The sequence below is a fragment of the Schistocerca piceifrons genome, chromosome 1 (genome assembly GCF_021461385.2).
Source record: "Schistocerca piceifrons isolate TAMUIC-IGC-003096 chromosome 1, iqSchPice1.1, whole genome shotgun sequence".
Taxonomy (NCBI): domain Eukaryota; kingdom Metazoa; phylum Arthropoda; class Insecta; order Orthoptera; family Acrididae; genus Schistocerca; species Schistocerca piceifrons.
Genome location: NC_060138.1, coordinates 520,506,155 through 520,520,918, shown reverse-complemented (window position 1 = coordinate 520,520,918; position 14,764 = coordinate 520,506,155). Strand labels below are relative to the sequence as shown.

The window sequence follows — 14,764 nt, the reverse complement described above, 5'->3', positions numbered from 1 at the left end:
CTGACAGACAGGTGTCTGCATTTTCATCATTGCTGTCCTCGGTATAGGACGGGATTTATCGGTGATGCTAAATGGATAAATCATGTACTTTACAGCCCAGGGGAGCGGTATTCGTGAAAAGCAGAGGTTTCACGTGCGTAGTTCCACGTTTCTGCATGTCCCCGGTGCATCTGCATGAAGGCCATCCGATGTACTCATGGATCAGGTGAATCACCTAATCCAACGACTCGCTGTTTTGTGCACTAAAGAACATACAATCACTAGGCGACAGAGAGACTGGAAGCATTTTCGTGAGAATATGAGGCTGTGGGAACAGCTTTATTGTCTGGGGAATGTTACGCATTACTCAGTGGGTTTATTGACAATAGTAGACGGTCATAGTTACATGTCTCGATTTGGACGTGCCAGTTGCTGAACCCGGTACTCGCCTTGACTGTTAACCACACTCTTATTTCGAACATTCATCGTTCTTCATGTTGATGAAGGTAGACTCATTTTAACCACAACATCGTTAAGACATAGTCTTTGACGAGGCAGCAGAACCCTTAGCGTTCGCTATTTTCCTTTTAACGTAAATATTTCGTTTCTCAGCGCCTACGTGACTAGACACATCGCTTTTCACTTTTGGATCATGCAGTGAACTAATTACTAAAGGAAAGTTCATCTGTATCAGGGATTTGAGCAAGATGTCCGTTTCGGCATCTTGTGTGTAAGGTGAATGCTTCCGTATATAGAGTACTGTCGTATGTGTGGCGGAGAGAGAGTGATACTCGTTGCTAGCACATACTCGACCTTTTCATATAGCATCAAATACTTGCTTTAGCCTAGCAGGCGGACTGATGAAATAGCGTCACTTGCTTACAATCCATGGAGACACCGCAAAGAGGTTTGGAATTAAACTCAAACCACTGACACAGTTTGGTGATAAGAAACTCTACCACTTCCCCAGTACACCGGGGATAGTTATCGACCTCGGTAACCAAGACGTGCGTTGGCTATAATTTCGCGGTAATCATCACTTTCAGTAAGATTATTGCTATTTATTCGCTGTAATACATAGGTAGTGGTTAAAAAATTGTATCACCAACATTTTGTCGGCAAGATCAGCAACTCGCTAGACAGCGTCCGTGGTTTATGGCGTAACGGCATGTGAATCTTTTTCTAGTGAGTCATTCGCCTAATGGAGACGTTAACTTAATCGCTATTTTTCTGCTGTTTGGCAGATATAAGCTGTGTTGTCTCCAGGTTTCAAGCTGTATCTATCATTAATTCCATATTCATACGTAACAGCCGGCCGGGGTGGCCGAGCGGTTCTAGGCGCTACAGTCTGGAACCGCGCGACCGCTGCGGTCGCAGGTTCGAATCCTGCCTCGGGCATGAATGTGTGTGATGTCCTTAGGCTAGTTAGGCTTAAGTAGCGGACTGATGACTTCAAAAGTTACGTCCCATAGTACTCAGAGCCATTTGAACCATACGTAACATCGAAAACATAACATTACGTTGCACAATAATCACCAAGTTTTCCACGGAATGTGGCCTTGACAACAGGCCGACAGAAGGCGACAACAAAACCTGCACAAGGACCTCCCATTTTCGGTCTCTAGGTAGTGCAGGCTGTTAGAACAATGATCCGTCGTAGAGTCAGGGTCTTTGCAGCCCAAAAACATAGCGAGCTCGTTGTGAGGGTAGAGGGTCCCAATTTGGATTATTTAGGTATTCATTTCCAATTCTAACATTTGACTTGCAACCCAGGAAACCTTGCTCGGAAGCGGAGGATAGGAACTATTTTAAAAGTGAAAGCCTAGAGTTCGTGAATATACACTCTCCAACCATATTACGGTAACTACCCCTGTAACAAGCCCGGATAACCACTTTCTGCGGTGAGAGTCAGTGAGGTTCTGGAAGGAACCGACAGGAATGTGGGGCCATGTCGAGTCCAGTGATGTGGCCAGCTCCGCTGGATTTCTCAGTTGAGGATCCATGGCGCGAACAGCCCGATAGAGGTGGTCCCAAGTATTCTCGATAGCGTTTAAATTCTGAGAGTTTAGTGCCCAGGGGAGTACGGTAAACACAACCTGTTGCTCTTCGAACCACGCACATACTCTGTGAGCAGCGTGACACGTTGCATTGTCCTGCTGGTAGATGCAATCGTGGCGAGGAAAAACAAAGTGCATGTTTGGGTGAGAAGGGTCCCAGGGATAGACCCATACTTGTGCTGATCCGTTGTGCCTTCCAGTATGACGAGATCACCAAAGGAATGCCACGAAATCACTCCCCAGACTCTAACGCTACTTCCTCCAACGTGGATCCTGCCGACGATGGTTGCATGATGTTTACTTTCAGTCTGATGCAGCGTGAAACGTGATTCATCTGATAAGGCCACCTGTGGCTACTCAGTGGACGTCCAGTTGCGTTATTGGCCTGCAGATTCGACCCTTCGTTGCCCATAAACGGCAGTCAGCATGGGTGCATGAGCAGTCGCCCGCTGCGGAGGCCCATGCGCAGCAACGTTCGCTGAACGGTCGTTGAGGAAACACTGCTGGTAGCCCCTTGGTTCATCTGGGCGATCAGTTGCTCAACAGTTGCACATCTTTTCGCCCATACGTATCTCCGCAGCCATCGTTGTCCCCTGTCATGTATGGCCCGTGGTGCACCACAGCTGCCTCGGCGCCGTTTTTGGATAGCGCCATTTTACTTTAACCACGGCTACACGCGAATAGTTGACAAACGTAACCGTTTCGGAAATGCTTCCCTCCTTGGCCCGAAAGCTAATGATTATGCCCTTTCCTGCTGAAATAAATTTCAGCATTACGACAACGACTGCACTTTTACGCTCCCCTGAGACACGATTTATCGATCCTCCACTATTAGTGCTACCACCTGCCGCCTGTGAGTGGTTGTTCCACGTTGACGTCGAGCATAGGTGGTGGTCACACTAATAATTCCGGGCCGTGTATACAGAGTGTTACAAAAAGGTACGGCCAAACTTTCAGGAAACATTCCTCACACACAAAGAAAGAAAATATGTTATGTGGACATGTGTCCGGAAACGCTTACTTTCCATGTTAGAGCTCATTTTATTACTTCTCTTCAAATCACATTAATCATGGTATGGAAACACACAGCAACAGAACGTACCAGCGTGACTTCAAACACTTTGTTACAGGAAATGTTCAAAATGTCCTCCGTTAGCGAGGATACATGCATCCACCCTCCGTCGCATGGAATCCCTGATGCGCTGATGCAGCCCTGGAGAATGGCGTATTGTATCACAGCCGTCCACAACACGAGCACGAAGAGTCTCTACATTTGGTACCGGGGTTGCGTAGACAAGAGCTTTCAAATGCCCCCATAAATGAAAGTCAAGAGGGTTGAGGTCAGGAGAGCGTGGAGGCCATGGAATTGGTCCGCCTCTACCAATCCATCGGTCACCGAATCTGTTGTTGAGAAGCATACGAACACTTCGACTGAAATGTGCAGGAGCTCCATCGTGCATGAAACACATGTTGTGTCGTACTTGTAAAGGCACATGTTCTAGCAGCACAGGTAGAGTATCCCGTATGAAATCATGATAACGTTCTCCATTGAGAGTAGGTGGAAGAACATGGGGCCCAACCAAGACATCACCAACAATGCCTGCCCAAACGCTCACAGAAAATCTGTGTTGATGACGTGATTGCACAATTGCGTGCGGATTCTCGTCAGCCCACACATGTTGACTGTGAAAATTTACAATCTGATCACGTTGGAATGAAGCCTCATCCGTAAAGAGAACATTTGCACTGAAATGAGGATTGACACATTGTTGGATGAACCATTCGCAGAAATGTACCCGTGGAGGCCAATGAGCTGCTGATAGTGCCTGCACACGCTGTACATGGTACGGAAACAACTGGTTCTCCCGTAGCACTCTCGATACAGTGACGTGGTCAACGTTACCTTGTACAGCAGTAACTTCTCTGACGCTGACATTAGGGTTATCGTCAACTGCACGAAGAATTGCCTCGTCCATTGCAGGTGTCGTCGTTCTAGGTCTTCCCCAGTTGCGAGTCATAGGCTGGAATGTTCCGTGCTCCCTAAGACGCCGATCAGTTGCTTCGAACGTCTTCCTGTCGGGACACCTTCGTTCTGGAAATCTGTCTCGATACAAACGTACCGCGCCACGGCTATTGCCCCGTGCTAATCCATACATCAAATGGGCAACTGCCAACTCCGCATTTGTAAACATTGCACTGACTGCAAAACCACGTTCGTGATGAACACTAACCTGTTGATGCTAAGTACTGATGTGCTTGATGCTAATACTGTAGAGCAATGAGTCGCATGTCAACACAAGCACCGAAGTCAATATTACCTTCCTTCAATTGGGCCAACTGGCGGTGAATAGAGGAATTACAGTACATACTGACGAAACTAAAATGAGGTCTAACATGGAAATTAAGCGTTTCCGACACATGTCCACATAACATCTTTTCTTTATTTGTGTGTGAGGAATGGTTCCTGAAAGTTTGGCCGTACCTTTTTGTAACACCCTGTATTTGTATATGTATACGAAGAGTGAAGGCGATGACTTGCTCGACATGTGCAGTGTCGCTACATATCGCAGGTGTAATGAATTCAAAGCTACTTGACGAATATCGGATTACTAGAACAGAACACGAGACGTAGTGTAGCTCATGATAACACTAGACTATTGCGATGCTCGTTGCACATTCACTCAAGGACTTGAACGGTTTTGTAGCATTTAGTTTTGCAAGGTGTAATCTATTTGCATGTAAGAAGATCGTGAACAGAACGCAGTTATGGGGATCGGTCGCTTGCGTTGCCCAAGCATGCAAGTTGGTATTCACGCCTGGACTGGTGTGGGTCTTCCTGCTTCGTCCTTGCGACTAATGCACGCCGTTAGTATTCAGCGCGAGGGGGGAAAGCGGGGAGCTGCGAACACCGCCGCGGCGCGCCAGTCTGCAGTGGGCGCAACGGGTGGACACAACGCGACGCACAGTAGCAGGTGGCAGCTAGCAGCTAACAAGTGGCTGGTGGCACGCCATGGCCGCGGCTGCACGGACCGACTCGCGGCTGTGACACAGTGAGTAGCCGCTCTGCCCTAGCGGTAGGGCGGCACACACAGGACGTGGTGTTTGCACCGCGATGCTAAGGTGTTGGATAAAGTACAGGGTATCCATAAATTATATACAGCTGCATACAATAAGTTTAGAACTATACTACATAACAATTACTGGTTTTCCATGTGTAACATGATTCGTTTCCTCATTCATTAACATCAGTATGTGCGCCCTTATTGGCACGGAGAATGTCCATTCGGTATTCAGTTTCTCGACTTGTGCGCTCCAAGAACGGCACGGTGGTATGTTTAAATGCATGTATTCGTGTCCTGAAAGTTTAGGTTCGGGACGCCTGATCCTAGGTAGGAACAAGGCTAGTGGTGTGAGGTCAAGTGATCGTGCCAGCTGTCTCGTCCGGTCCACCCAACTCCTAGGGACTGTTCTTCCCATTTCACGACAGCGCGCGCATCCGGCCACTCTGTACCACTAAATGTAAATGTCGTGTGATCAGGGCCTCCCGTCGGGAAGACCGTTCGCCGGGTGGAAGTCTTTAGATTTGACGCCACTTCGGCGATTTGCACGTCGATGGGGATGAAATGAGGATTATTAGGACAACAAAACACCCAGTCCCTCAGCGGAGAAAATCTGCGACCCAGCCGGAAATCGAACCCGGGCCGTTAGGATTGACATTCTGTCGCGATGACCACTCAGCTACCAGGGACGTACTCTGTACCACTAACATTGCCAAATCTGGATTAACAAATGGCTCTGAGCACTATGGGACTTAACATCTATGGTCATCAGTCCCCTAGAACTTAGAACTACTGAAACCTAACTAACCTAAGGACATCACACAACACCCAGCCATCACGAGGCAGAGAAAATCCCTGACCCCGCCGGGAATCGAACCCGGGAACCCGGGCGCGGGAAGCGAGAACGCTACCGCACGACCACGAGCTGCGGGCCTGGATTAACATGCCGACTCCGTGAAGATATGGAATAACGGCCAGAAAAAAGAAGAAGAAGATAATCATGGCACACTGGGGGTCGCTATTAGGATCTAGGTTCAAAAATGTGTGAAGCCATCCATGGTTAGGCTTTGCATGACTTTCCTAAATCACCTAAGGCGAAAGCCAGGATTGATTTCTTTGAGAAGTTCAAGGCACAACTCCCTCCCATCATTGTCCATTCCGAGGTTTTGTTCGTCCCTAACGACCCCGTCGTCGACGGATCGTTGATCATTTATCTCACTTCTTTTCAATGGCGAATGTCGATATTATTTTGCCGTGGTTGTCTACATGCAGACTGGCAATGGCAAGGAAAGCGTTTCTGAAGAAGAGAAATTTGTTAACATTGAGTATAGATTTAAGTGTCAGGAAGTCATTTCTGAAAGTATTTGTATGGAGTGTAGCCATGTATGGAAGTGAAACATGGACGATAAATAGTTTGGACAAGAAGAGAATATAAGCTTTTGAAATGTGGTGCTACAGAAGAATGCTGAAGATTAGAAGGGTTGATCACATAACTAATGAGGAAGTATTGAATAGGATTGGGGAGAAGAGAAGTTTGTAGCACAACTTGACTAGAAGAAGGGATCGGTTGGTAGGACATGTGTTGAGGCATCAAGGGATCATCAATTTAGTATTGGAGGGCAGTGTGGAGGGTAAAAATCGTAGAGGGAGAGAATGTTACTCTGCTCTAGATTCTCCTAAAATTCTAGATGCCACAAATGATAGAAACCCGCACCAGCTCATGGTTTACACAGGTCGAGCCCAGGGAAGTTCAAGCTGTTTAGAATGTTAAAGATAGTCTTGCGGAATAGTATATGGATGTTCTTTTTATTTGGTCCAACATTTGTCGGTTCCCTTAAACTATAATTATTCCTGTGCCAGTGAAACATTTGTACGAGCATTAACAGATTATCTCGCTCCGGCCTGGTACAACGGTTTAACAGTGACGAATTGTGAATGTTCTGAAGTATTGCTCCGAGGGTTGGTCAGGAGATAACAGTTTCGATAATCGAAAGAAATTGTCGCCATTATTTGGGTGGTAAGAAGAGGCCATAATCTATGAACAGTACGCCACTTACTTGGTCTTACTTATAGTTTCCCCGCAGTATGTGATAAAGTGAGGGTATGTAACATTGATGATGGAGCTTCGTACTTTGGACGAGGATGTTAGGCTCGCCGCCCTGTTTGGCCTATTCAAGTTTCGCCCTGTTTGGCCTATTCCAGCTTCGCCCTCTTTCTTCCTTTTTTTCATTAGCTGTTAAAACATAAACATTACTCCTCAAAGCTCGAATTTATTCCTAACGATACAGACTGGAAGGGGGAAGGAACGCGACTACTTCTCTCCAGTATGACTTCGTCAAGAGAACAATTTTGTTCGTCCGATATTGACACTGTATGGTTTGTGTAAGGGCTTCTCAGCGAAACCTCTGCAACGTATTCGAAGCAACTTTGGCAACGTGCGGGCGGGCATTATCCTGCAACAGAATGATGCCGTCCGTCACTATTTTTGGGTGTTTGTTCTTCAAGTTTTTGCGAAGTGTCCACGTTCTGCTGTGCTTTAGTTGAAGCGACCTCTCCCCTTACGATTTCCATATTTTTGGAGCCCTGAGAAAAGACATTTGTGGCCGTCGATTTGCTTCGAAGAAAAATATGCGCGCCTGGATACAATGATGGTTTCGTAGGGAACCACAAACATTTTTCCGTAAGGCGCTGACCGTTTCGTCTCTCAGTTGGATAAACATATTAACAGTTAAGGCGATTACTTTAGAAATAATAAACAACTTACTTGCTTTCTTCCATCTGTCTCGTTTTAATTTGACTGACCATTATGCAAAACGTGATTATCGTATTGCCTGTTTCCCTTACTCATTACAGTGGATTACTTGCTGTTCCGCTGTTTCTAGTTTTGACACATTAATTTTGTAGTTAAACTGGGTTTATATTTTTTGGGAACTACTAATTGAATTTTTATTCATGTAAATACCAATTCCGAAGACTAAAGAACATGCTCCAATAAGCGTTTCAGTTAAAATGAATGAGTCAATTTGGCAGCACTGATAAAGAAGCTGCATGTACTGTATGAACAGAGTTGTTGTGCTGCCATTGCTCAAATAAATTGCGAAACGTTATTTCAGACTGCGATCTGGACGGTGATTTTTGGAACATTTGAGGACGCTATTTTTTCTGGAATGTGGCTGCCGTGATTTGTAAACGAAGTAAATATGTCCGCAGACGGCCCATCAACACGATAGTGATAATGCATTATTTTGCTTTTATCTGTGGATAATTATCGCGGTCCCCCCCTCTCCCCCGCCCCCCCTTCTTTTTCTATAATACCTTTTTTCCCTACGCTAGAATGTGACATAAGACATAAACGCATGTCGTCTACGGTAATACGCTTATTCGAATCGCGGTCTAGACATAACAGTAAAATTTGTGACGCGGTTGCCATACAGTGGAAAGGACTATTACTAGTAAATGTCAGAACGGATTTAACGTCGTCTTAATAACTGTGACCGTCTTCAACAACTGGTTGCATAACAGTGGACCCAAATTCCGCTCCTCTTAATATATGATACTAGCATAATCCCTGAGTAGAATTCGCACAGGAAGTGAAATGGTATTGACGGCCTCAACAGTCAAATCTATTACAACATACGTAGGCTATACGGTATGTACTTCAGCAACAAGTAAACCTGCAATGTAATGTGTACATCAATACTGGCTGTGTACTGCAAAACCGTGCAGACAACGAACAATTATTCACATGGGATTCAACATATGTTATCAAGTTGATAATTGCGATATATTTGTTTAAACGAGTTGAAGAGAAAGAACCAAATCATTCGCCCCATGGTACCGGATCTAACTGTAAATTACGATTCATTTAATTAAGTTCACCTTCTCACAGTAAGCTCTGTGCTGCAGAATACAAAGTATTTGTAAGGCTAAGGTAAGCGCCAAGGACAGTGTAGCAATACGGTTTCGAGTGATAAGATTACTAGCGTCAGTTCTACATGCCGCACACGCCTGGAAACAGTGCTGGAATCGTCATACATTCTACCGAAGAAGATCAGAGGGATTATGCTGCCTCTGTACAAAGTGCATAATGTCTTCTCATTGCTAATGATTGAGGGTGCTTGGGATAAACGTTGCGATTTATGAAACAAATTTGTTGCTTTGAGTAGAAAAAATAAGAATTTAGCAACCCATTGACATCTATAACACCATAGGCAGAGAGCAACATCAGTTGGACAGAGACAGGGAAAAATATCGATCGTGGAGTTGTTAAGCAAAGCATCCGTTTCCATGGTGCGCTTTGAGGAAATCACGGTAGATTAGATTAGATGCGATTTACTTTCATTCCAATTGATCCGTAGTGATGAGGTCCTTCAGGATGTAGAACATGTCAGAAAAACAATAATAAATGACAAATACGAGTATTTACAACTAAAACAAATAAGCTAATGTACTTTCCACAGGTTTCCTTTATGAGAATAAACTTGATGTAAACATTGCACCATATATTCTTCTGCGTTTGATTGAATCTCATTGGATTTCGTTTCACGTGGAGCGTAAACCAAGCTGTGTCCAGTATAGTCAGGTTCGATCATAAGGATACATTTTGTGCTATGTTACGCGCGCATAGACCGAGCGATAATGCGGGACAACAGCTTTACCGACGCGTTTAACTTGGGCATCACTGGCCAGCCAGCTGGTCCAACTAACTTGCAACGATGCAAGTTGCAGTTCAGATATAAAAAGAGACGAGCAGAGAAACAATATAGCTTCGAATGTCATTTAATTTTTAAACAGAATGAAATAATATTCGGCAAACTACCAGCACTACCGTACGCTTCTTTGGTGACCAGACGGAAAGCATAAAATGCTCCCGTTTTCAACTAACATAGTATTCTAATTACAAACAAGAGTGACGAAAATTCGTAACTTAAACAAAAGGTAATTTTTCTGAGCGAGCTATGTGTGATACAAAAGCATACTGAAGGGATTTCATCGTATTGTTGAATACTGGAGCCACTGAAGGTATTAATTACTGTCAGTCGTCTGGCAATCTTTTAGCTCCTTCCTTATTCAAGTCCAAGAAAGAGATTTCAGTTCTGGAACTATCATCTGCTACGTTGGTAACGAGTCGATCAACAACAAAATCCGCGAAGCCACCCAGGCGCCACGTTTTCTCCGCTTCTTTTACGACGTTCCGTTCTATATCCCGCCAGCCTTCGGCAGTAACATATGAAAAAGCTCCGTGTGTTATTTCCAGTACATCCGGCACCTTAACAGTCGTATTATTTCTCGCGACAAACCCCTTAACTTGGTTACAGAGCAGTTCTGTTGGGTTCATATTGTGATGGTTTTGTACCGTGTGCTCGATGCTGTGAAAATGACTGTTTTTCATGTTTCTACGACACTTAAAAGAAATTAAATTGTTATGTTTTCTTAATTTAAGCAACGTTTATTAACAATGTTTCATAGAATATCAATAATAATGAATTTATATTAGAAATGAAAACGGGAATTTCGCGTGGAATATGTAATTACAAACAAAAAAGACGTGCATTTGTCATAAAAGTGATGATGAGTTTTACAACTACGAGATGTAGGTATATCAAATTCAACGAAAAAACAGGATGACTAATGCGAGACTTAAACCAGCGATCCATGTACTGCTTCTGCCGACTCCGCTATACATCCAGTGTGTTCTTATATCTCAACTGTATCAAATACAGCCGATTTTTTTCTGTACATTTATGAAAAACCTTAAGAACAAGCTATTTCTCGGCTTCTTTTACGACGTTCCGTTCTATATCCCACCAGAGTTCGGCAGTAACATGTGAAAAAGCTCCGTGTGTTAGTTCTAGTACATCCGGCACCTAACAGTCGTGTTATTTCTCGCGACAAATCCGTGTTACACTACGGAGCAGGAAGCAGCCTCAACCATTTTCATACTGCGTATTAACACCGCGACAATCAGAGCACAACAGTACAGAGACTGTGACTGTGCACGATTTTTGAAATAAAAACTACATTGTTAAATTGTGATTGAGAAAAACGTTGATATCTGTTTATACATAAGAATATCTTAGGTTCAAATGGCTCTGAGCACTATGGGACTCAACTGCTGTGGTCATAAGTCCCCTAGAACTTAGAACTACTTAAACCTAACTAACCTAAGGACATCACACACATCCATGCCCGAGGCAGGATTCGAACCTGCGACCGTCGCGGTCGTGCGGTTCCAGACTGTAGCGCCTTTAACCGCTCGGCCACTTCGGCCGGCAAGAATATCTTAGAGCCGGCCGGAGTGGCCGTGCGGTTCTAGGCGCTACAGTCTGGAACCTAGCGACCGCTATGATCGCAGGTTCGAATCCTGCCTCGGGCATGGATGTGTGTGATGTCCTTAGGTTTAATTAGTTCTAAGTTCTAGGCGACTGATGACCCCAGGAGTTAAGTCGCATAGTGCTCAGAGCCATTTGAACCAATATCTTAGAGTTTCATTTAACGTAACTTGATAATAAGATACCTAATAAGTAGGACCTACTTACAAGAACGTAACAACACCAGTGTACGTGTGCTGCGGCTTCTGACCAATCAGCGCGTTTGTGTTTGTTTACATCAGGTTTATTCTTATGATGGACAGAGTTACGTCCGTGTTACGACAAAGAGCTCAGTCCTGAGAGGGAGAGCAGGGTAACACCGCTCGCTGTAACACCACTTGTTGCAGGCTGGTGGTGAGGTCTCCGCTCGCAGCCGTCCCCGCTCCGGCGTCCTAGCATGCCGCCCCCGCCTCCCACGCCCCTGCCGCCTTGGGCGTGGCTCGCACTGGCCGTCCTCGCGGTCGTACAGGGTAAGTACATCCGTCACCATTCTTGAATTCTTATTTTTTTTTTTTTTGAATCGCAGTACCAGCTGCACCGAAATTTTTCCACTGTCGGATTTTTTCCGTAAGTCATTTTCAGGTGTTCACAATTCAGCAACTGGAGTCTGCAACAACCCAAGGTAGATTTATGTCTACCACATTGACTCTGTCGATGCCGGTCGCACTGTTAATGAATCGTTTGGTACCAGTTTTTGTCGATATTCGAGTAATTCTCAGCTTTCGCTGGGATGCTGTCTTTTTATTGAATGTATTGATAATTTCTATTCCTTTAGCATTTGGATAAATACCTGAATATTCAGTTTTCCTTTTTATACAGAAATAAGCACATTCAGAAAAACTAGTCATCCAGATATTTTTACGCTCAACTTAAACCAAAAACAGTTAGAAATAATTACTGATCATGTGAAAAAAAATTATATTGGGATGATGCATAAGTTCGTAGCGTGTCTCCATAAGTTTAATCACAACAGATACACATAACAGAGAATTGAATCGTCAGTAATATATTCTCCTTCGCTATTTACAACACTCTGTCAACGCTGCGGTAATTTTTCAATTCCGCGACTGTAGAATCACGTGGTTTTGAGACGAAGAACTCGTCGAGCCATGTTCAGAGAGCATTTTCATCCGGAAAGGAAGTTCCTTGAAGGTTGTTCGATAGAGAGCGGAAAAGTGAAAATCGGAGGGCGTAAAAACAGGTGAATAAGGTGGGTGCGGAATGGCATCCCAAAACTGCTCCTCTACAACGTTTTTGTCAGATTAGCGGAATGCGGACCGTCGTTGTCGTGGAGTAGCATCACTTCACGCAGTCATTTTGGTCGTAGTTCTTGGATTCTGTCTGCAAGACATCTCAGTCGTTTACAATAAATGTCAGCAGTGGTTGTCACACCTTCGGGAAGCAATTCGTATTACACCGCACTGTCGCTGTTCCACCAAATGTACAATATTATCTTTAGTGGATGCGCGCAGGTCTTTGTACGGGGAATTACTGCTTTGTTTGGGGTCAACCTTTCCTTCCTTTTCGTTATGTTAGCATAAAGATACCGTTTCTCACCACCAGTAAAGCTACAAGATAGGAATAGTCTGCGTTGTTCACGAGCCAGTTAATGACGAGCAAGAAGAGATGCACATGTGGTCACTCGCGGATTTTTGTGCTTTGGATTTAGAGAATACGGTACTCATATACCCCATTTTTTAACCTTCCCCACCGCATGCAGCTGTCGCACGCATGTGGAATGATCACAGTTGATCTGTTCTCGAGTACACTGATGTTGATCATTGTTGGTGAACGCGTTTAAACTGTCTTCATTAAACACCGAAATTCTTCCTGAACGTAGAGCGCCACTAATGTCAAAAGGATCCTCCCTGAAACGAAAAAAAAAAAAAAAAAATTCCGTGCTCTGTCCAATGGCATTATCTCCATACACGGCGCCAATGATTATGCCTGCCTCCGCTGCTGTTTATGAACTCAGACAAAAGAATATGTCGGAAATGTTCCGATTTCTCCTCTTGGCACTCCATTTTCTAGCATCCATAGCTCCACTCACTATCTCCAAGTGACAAAATGGCAGCATGTAAACTCAAATAGCAACACTGAACTACAAATAAAAAATGACGATAGATAAATAAACCAATAGCAACCGGAATACCATCACGCAAAACAAAAACGTTACGAGCTTATGCACCAACCTAATATTTTGCAATACTACATGAATTTCTATTTTTCAAATGTGTAAAACTACTATCACAGACTACATTTTAATATAACGTAACGTTTTTGAAGTAAGTTTGCGTCACGATAGTTTTCGGTTGTTACCTATTACCATGTGGCAGCAGCTTGTGTTATGTCTTTGGAATCGTCTGTCGGGTGCTGTGTTATGGTACCTATCTGTTTAGTTATTCCATCTTGTTTCGTAAAATAGTCCTGAAGCTAGTTATGGATTTGATGTGAAGAATTTATGTGATGAGAATACAATGTATTGTCTGTGTGGGAAAGCACACGAAGAAATATTGCGGGTTTCAGTAAACAGCCAGATAGGAAGCTTGTGTTTTATTCAAGCAATTGATAAAAACCAGGACCATTATTAACATCAGGTTAACAGAAATAGGAACCTCAAGACAACGATGCTGAGGTTAAGTATCTGCAATCATATATTGAATGTACTCCACACCAAACTAAATCGTAGCGAAAGTATACGTTGTTAACTCTAAAGTGCCTTCATTAACTAATTGTTCGCAATAATATCGTTGTGAGAGCTGGGTACATTTCGAGCCCCTCAGTCAGTTGGAGTGCACGAGACGCACTGCCACCGTCTGCGCGACTCTGGTGCACTCCAGGTCACAGGAGGGCTCCCGATCTTCAGCTGCGGTCACTTGAAAATGGCATAAGGAACGAATCCGACAGTGGAGAAATTTCGGTGCGACTGATGCTAAAGTTTTTACGTAACCGTAGCCTAAAACTGGCTGACATTTAATTGGGCTACTGCGACACGTATACTCATCGAGTTGGTGACGAATTTCTTCAGAATTTACCACTCCAAACCTCCCCTACTCCACTTTACGGGTTACGAACTACCCCTCTCTAGTATAACATCACAACCGTCACTCTGTATTCATCTCCTATTCTGCTTCCTATCATCTTCCCCTAGTCCACTAAGACAATCTCGAATTCTCTGGCGTCTACTACCGCAAAATTCACGAGTGACAGAATACATAACTACAACATTCGGGCCCAGGGCCTTCAGGTACAATTTGAAAGGAACTGACTGCACAGAGTAAAAAGAAAAGTCTATTTC

General features: G+C 44.2%; 1 protein-coding gene across 5 annotated transcripts in view; it reads left to right on the top strand.

The window, feature by feature from the left end:
* Nucleotides 1–14,764, top strand: part of LOC124798167 (sphingomyelin phosphodiesterase) — a 418,031-nt gene that overhangs the window by 317,290 nt on the left and 85,977 nt on the right. For 4 of the 5 annotated variants that reach the window (XR_007016925.1, XR_007016924.1, XM_047261469.1 and 1 more), the window contains exon 2: nt 11,814–11,936. Coding sequence is in view for 3 of the 5 variants with exons in the window: in XM_047261469.1 (XP_047117425.1) it covers nt 11,864–11,936 (73 nt within the window). In the remaining 2 variants the exon portion in view is untranslated. Of the gene's footprint in view, nt 1–4,957; nt 5,087–11,813; nt 11,937–14,764 lie in introns of those variants that run through there. The other variant, XM_047261462.1, reaches the window with a different exon arrangement.